The sequence below is a fragment of the Pholcus phalangioides genome, unplaced genomic scaffold, assembly GCF_987345545.1.
Source record: "Pholcus phalangioides strain wild (caught in Gottingen) unplaced genomic scaffold, Ppha-v1.0 ptg000009l_1, whole genome shotgun sequence".
Taxonomy (NCBI): domain Eukaryota; kingdom Metazoa; phylum Arthropoda; class Arachnida; order Araneae; family Pholcidae; genus Pholcus; species Pholcus phalangioides.
The window spans coordinates 19336083-19342978 of NW_028301602.1; the positions used below are offsets into that span (position 1 = coordinate 19336083).

The following is a 6896-nucleotide window of genomic DNA, read 5'->3' on the forward strand; positions in this document are numbered from 1 at the left end:
TGTGCTGAATGCCAAGGAGTTTGGTGAGTTCGTGAAAGATGAAGCTTTCAAACTGGCGACCTTGGTCTGTTGTTATTTTCTCTGGGGTTCCGAAACGACTGATCCAACCAGAATAGAATGTTGAAGCAACAGTGGCTGCTGTCATGTCCTTCATCGGTAAAACTTCGATCCAACGGCTGAATCGATCGATGCAGGTGAGGCAATATGTGTAATCTTGGGATGACGGAAGTGGACCAATGATATCGATGTGAACGTGCTTGAAACGAGCGTCTGGCATTTCTATTTTTCCTGGAGCGGAAACAGTATGTTTGTGCACCTTTGACTTTTGGCAAGGCACACAACATCGAGTCCAGGTGGTGCAGTCTTTCCGAATTGAAGGCCATACAAAGCGATCGCAGACAAGACGTGTTGTTGCTTTGATGCCTGGGTGGCATAGATTGTGAAGAACATCGAAAACGTGTCTTCGAAGAGTATTCGGTATGTATGGGCGTACTCGATTGCAGGATGTGTCACACCAGAGTGGTTTGTCTATACCAACTAAATTGCAGATGTTGAGTTTTAAAGAGGAGGAATGCTTGAGAGAGTCAAGTTCACTGTCGGTCGCTTGAGCTGCTGCGATCTTGGAATAGTCTATTGATGGAGGGCATGCAATGGCTTGTATTCTAGAAAGAGCATCAGAGACTAGGTTCTGTACGCCTGATACGTGACGTATGTCGGTGGTATGCTGTCCGATGAAGTCAAGATGTCGTGTTTGTCTGGGAGATGTCTTGTGAGGCTTTTGACGAAATGCAAATGTCAAGGGTTTATGGTCGGTGTAGAGGATGAAATGTTTCCCTTCGATCATGTGTTGAAACTGCTTCACTGCCGCATATGCTGCTAATAGCTCTCTGTCGTAAGCGCTATAATTCATCTCAGCTTTGATAAGCTTCCTGGAGTAGAAAGCGAGAGGTTGCCAGTGCGAGTTGACAAGCTGTTGTAGGCAAGCACCGATTGCTGTATTGGATGCATCTACCATGATAGAGAGTTCGGCCGATGGATGTGGAAAAGCAAGAAGGGTTGCAGAAATGAGTTTTTTCTTGCAATCTACGAAAGCTTGATTTGATGTTTCCGTCCACTCAATCTTCGCGTTGCTTTTGGCTTTTTCTTGAAGATATACACATAGTGGAGCTTGTGTTTCTGCTAACCCAGGAAGGAATCTCCGATAAAAATTCAACATTCCTAGAAAACGTCGAAGTTCTTGGATGGTTGCCGGTCTTGGGAAATCTTTTATCGCCTTCACTTTATCATGAAGAGGAGAAATTCCTTTTGATGATATCCTGTGTCCGAGAAATGTGACTTCATCTTGGAAGAATTTGCACTTCAGAGAGTTGATCTTTAGACCATGTTCGGCCAGTCGTTTGAAAACTATGTCCAGGTGCTGTTTATGCTGTTCAGAGTTCGCTGATGCGATGAGGATATCATCTATGTATCCCGCTGAAAAACTGAGACCAGCCAACACTTGGTCGATGTACCTCTGGAATGTCTGGGCGGCATTGCAAAGTCCGTAGGGCATGAAAGGAAATTCATAAAGCCCGAAAGGCGTGATGACGGCAGTCTTGGGCACGTCAGCTTCTGCCACTGGAATTTGTTGATACGCCGAGACGAGGTCGATGGTCGAGTATATTGCAGTCCCATGAAGCATGTGGGTTAGGTCATGGATATGAGGAATGGGATATCTGTCTGGTGTGGTGATCTTATTTAGCTGACGGTAATCACCGCAGATACGCCACGCACCATTAGGTTTCTTGACCATATGAATTGGACTGGCCCATGCACTGTTTGATGGCCGACATAATCCTTGTTTTTGCATGTCCAGAAATTGCTTTTTGGCGCAAGATAACTTTTCTGGAGAGAGACGGCGAGCTTTAGCAAAAATTGGCCTACCTGTTGTCTCGATGATATGCTCACAGCATGGTTTGGAGTTCAGCGAAGATTTGCTGAGCAGGCTTTGATAAGTTGAGTCACCGTCGAAAAGTTTGATTGAGTGCACTTCTGACTTCTTTAGTTGACAGTTTGCAGTAAGTTTCGTCCTCATGTCGAGGAGACATCGTCGTCGTAAGTCCGGAAGCAAATTGAAGTTATACAAGAAATCGGCTCCAAGAATCGGTTTCGGTACCGCGGCCAAGAGGAAAGTCCACCGGAAGACTCTGCTGAGTTTAAAATCTAAAGTGACTGTTCGCTCACCATAGACGTTTATTGGAGACGAATTTGCAGCGGAAAGTTGGAGAAGTGGTTGACGTTTGTCAGTGCTGCATGCTGGGAGTATTGAAACGTCAGATCCAGTGTCTACAAGGAATGAAATGTTGGTGCTTCGATCGGCTACGAATAAGCGACGAGATGTCGTTGGCAGGGAGCATGTCGCTACTACTCTCCGCCTTCGTCGTTTTTTGTAAACCTGCATGGTGAAGTGCACCTTCTGGCTTGATTGCCAAATGTCTTATGGTACCAACAAAATTGCCTATCCGGCAACGTAGGTGGTGATGTTGATCTCTTTGAACGAGAGAAACGCGAGTGCGAAACACTGCGGGAACGCACACGCAAAACTGTTTTCAGTTCGCGGCGTAGTTGGGCAATCTCTTCTTGGAGTTGTGTGATCGTGTCTGACTGTTGACTTTTGTTCACGGCGTCTACATGAGGTGGGCTTGCTTCTTGGATCTTGTCGGCCAGCTCAGCCGTTTTGTCAAGGGTTAGTGGGCTCACGACAGCGAGTATAGATCGATTAGATTTGGGTAGTTGTTGCAGGAAGAGTTCTGTCAATAGTTCGTCCGAAACGCTGAGAGATTCCGCTCTTCGTTTTAATTCACGGAGAATGTCAGACGGTTTCCGATCTCCTAATGGCTCACAAGCGAGAAGTTTCCTAAGCTGTGTAGACGAGGATTCACTACAACGCGTGACCAGTTCGTGCTTTAGTTTTTCGTATGGCTCCGAAGTTGGCGGGTTCATGAGAATGTCTCGTACTAGAGATGCGTTATCTGGAGGAAGATTTGCAACGATGTAGTTGTATTTTGTTTTTGACTCTGTTATCGGTTTCGGAGCGGCTAACTCGAAAGTGCTTTCACACATCACGAACCATAACGATACATCACGCACGTTGAATGGCGGTATAACTACGGCACTCACCTCTGCCATGGTGGTTTCTTTTGCTTCACGTCCGATGTCGCCAATCTTTGGTTGTTATATTTACACTTTATTTACAACTGGATAATATTTACACAATACAAACGGGGATGCTGGTAGAGGAAAATGTGGCCCGTGTATGATGAGACGCAGACACGCGCAACGGTGAGTGAGACAACCTCAACCATCAACAAACCGAGCCAGACGCCTTTGACTCCCGATTTCTGATATGATGCCACCAGCAGAAAATAGACTAATAATTATACAAGCTGGGAAGATACGCCAGCGCCATCGTGTGGACAGCGCTACAATCCTTTTATAAGTATTTCGTTAAAAATCTAAATTTTTTTCCAGAGTGGAGTACCCTGAGTTTGAAACTAAAAAAGAAAGAAAAAAATGTGAGGCATGTTTTGCAGCTTTCAATGTTAGAGCTCAAATAATCTGCAGTTATCAGAGCAATAAACTGCTATTTTTAAAGAAATTTTCTCAAATTCAAATCTATTCCGCCTTTGTATAGGCAAACCTCAGCTATGGCATGTTGAAGAAAAGTCGCTGGGGTCAGCGGAGTAGCAGATATTAGCAGCTAATTTCACCTTTTTCATAAACTAAACATGTTAAAGTATGTTGAGAAATGAATTTCAGGAGGTCACATCAGGTCACTTGTTTCTACCGCCACTCACAAAAATGAACTTTCTTTAAAAATGACTTGGCATTAAGAATATTTTTTTTTTAAATAAAAATATCAAAAACGAAATTCAAAATGTATTTCTAAATTGCTAACACACTTGAAAGAAAAGAAATAACTACCTGAAATTCCCCGGAGAGCTACGAAATTTCTGAACGAGAGCGGCTTTGTAGAAGGTTTAGATTGATATTTCTGAACGAGAGCGGCTTTGTAGAAGGTTTAGATTGATGCACGGTATACTGCTACTTGAATCACCACATTGGAGCTCCTTCTGGGCGAAAACTAAGAGGTGATGAACGAAAAAAAACGTACGTCGAGAAGCCGAGGGTTATTCACTCTTCATCCGTGAAAAAATCAGGGTCGAACGGCAAAACTTTTTTTTGGGGTTTTTTCCACGATTTTCGCAAAACGCACCACTGTGTGACGTAGGCATGTTGCTAACTCATGTGTGATGCTCGGTTGTGAAAACAGCTTGTCCAGACTTTCCTGAACAATCTCAGTTTCGTTTTTGAACCGATCGTACAAAAGTGCCCATGCTTTACCGTAATTGCTCCATGCGAGCGGAATCGCGTGAATTACTTGAGCGGCATGTCCCTTGACACATAGTTTCAAATATTGTAACTTTTGAATGTCACTTAAACTTATATTTTGATCGGTGGTCGTCGTTAAATTCACCACTGAACGAAGGCAGTTCAATTTTCATAAGCGCACGGAACTAGCTTCTGGATTTACAATAGCTGATTGTTTCGTCGATCCTGATGCCTGGGCCATGCTGAAGCGAAGATCGTCGATCCGACTAGCCAAATCGCCAAATTCCGCTTCGTGGGCTTCCAGATGTTTTGACCATCTGTTGACAAGATGACGATTTTATCGTGCAAGGCATTGAGCTCCGTCCACAGTTCTCTCGCTTGATCTTGATAGATTTCTAGCTGATGCCGTGGGAGATCATCGCTGTTGAGCTTCGGCTTGATGATGTTGCAAAGCCTCGTGATCTTGCCTTTCACCGAACTTCGTTTCTTTATCAAAGATTCCATCTGAAGACCGTTGTCGCTGGATACGTTTTTCTTCCCGGGGTTTCGGCACCATAAATTTTAACGATCTCGTGGTGTGATTTTCAGGATGGGTCTAGGGTAACTAACACTGATTATTCCGCTGAAGGGACCATCGATAAATAAAAGGACAATTCAATATGAAATTGAATTTATTGAAATATGAGAGGGAAACGATACACGAGCCGCGTTGTTGTCAGTTTGGTCACTGAGATGATACTGAGTTGCGTGCGCAGCCACCTAAGGCAACGGCATGCTACTGCCATCTAGTGGCCTCAACACATATGTTGTGCAATTTTTTTTTTTGCATTGACTGCTTAATCTCTAGCCGTGGCTCACCTTTTACTGCATTTTCACCAGTAGCCCCTTGGTATATTCTAGGGCTACTGTGTGGTCATGTGAGCATCGTTCTGGGACCTCATTGTGAGGTTCGAGGTTTGTACCCCGCTGGCGGCACAGTGGTTGTCTGCTGAAATTGCGTTTTCGGGTTTGAGTTCGTGTGTTCTCAAATTTGAAGCGCGAATGTGAGCCGATCTTCTATTTGGAAAAAGTCTTGGAGGAGGGCAGGCAAACATTTTCTTTCTTTCGCTCTCTCGACACGATCCTTACATTAGATGAGAATTCAGTCACTTGCCACTTTCAATTCAAAATATGGAAGACAAAACATGGAACATATATAACTCTGACAACATAAGTACATTGGAGGCCGTTCAAGTATTACGTAAGCAGAATTTTAGTAATTTTTTACCCTCTCCCATGTCAGAGAGTAGTAATCTGGGCTAGTTTCAATCTCAAGGAGGTTTCGGTCCCCCCCCTCCCATAAGAGTAAGGGGGAATAGCCTCCGAGCGATAAATTTGAAATATTTTTAGGAAACAAATATTTATTGAGGGAAAAACAGCCTTCGAATATTTTTGTGAATAAAGGTAATGAGTGATAAAAGGTAAAGAGATGAATAAATAAGAAATAAAATTCAAAAATTTTGTCTATACAGACAAAAAACTAAAATCACTGAAAAACCAGGATATCACAAATCGGAGGGAGGCAGATCTTGTTTATCTCTATCATGCCAAAAGAAAAGTGAATGCCGGGTATATCTTGTACAACACACGAGTAAAAGGCTTATATCCCGGGAGGGACAGAGCCTGGGCCGTGTCTGGTCTGACCAAAGCCGCTTGAAAGAGAGCCGCTCTTAATGCAGCTTTGGGTCTGACGGAGCATATCTTGTACAATCGAGCAATACGAATTTCTATAAGCTAAAAACGAGAGCCCTTTAGGTGGAGCATTTGTTACTAAAGAGCAGCCTTCTTTATACATTCTGAAAATTCCTTTTCATTCTCAAAAGAGTTAAGGTTTCTTTGAACTGGCTATTCATGAGGTGCTCGTCGAACCTCTATATTTGCTAAGTTAATTGAAAACTGTCCCCCCGCGAAGAGGCAGAAGCCATTTTGTCATTTTCCGACGACCAACGCTGTTGCGAGTACAATGGTCATTTCGTGGAGAAAGGAGGGGGGCGTATGCCAAGCCAGCTTAGTAATTCTTTACGGTGGGAGAAAGCAAGGCAGTAAATATATATTACGTAAATATATATTTATGGGCAAGACCGTTTGGAAGTCGTCAAGTTCACACGTAAATATACGTGCATGACCGCCGGTCGGTTAAAGATCTTTTCACTCTTTACCAACATTTTTCTAAATGACTTTCCTTTCTTTTGTTAAATCCCCCAGCACAAGTTTGGATTCCTTGCTCATCTTTCGGCAAATGCTTCTTTCAGCTAGGGTTACCAACCGTTCACATTTAGGAGTACACGTCCTCCTTATTGGTGTCGTTCGGAGCGTCCTCCTACCTTTCGGAAAATTCGTCCTTTTGTCCTCTTTTTCATGTTTCCAGAAGTATTTTCTTCATTTTTTTTTTTAGGGGATTCTTTTTTTAAATCTAAAAATATCTCTTTATGGTAAGAGTGCTTGCGTGTATCTTTTTTTTCCCACACAGTTTTACACGCTTTGAC

The 6896-nt window shown here is 43.3% G+C and overlaps 1 protein-coding gene across 1 annotated transcript; it reads right to left on the bottom strand.

The window, feature by feature from the left end:
• Positions 1-2403: 2403 nt before the first annotated feature.
• LOC149082193 (uncharacterized) lies at positions 2404-3168 on the bottom strand. The gene has a single exon (XM_089236751.1). The coding sequence runs from the start codon at positions 3166-3168 to the stop codon at positions 2404-2406; it is 765 nt and encodes a 254-aa protein (XP_089092877.1).
• Positions 3169-6896: the final 3728 nt, after the last annotated feature.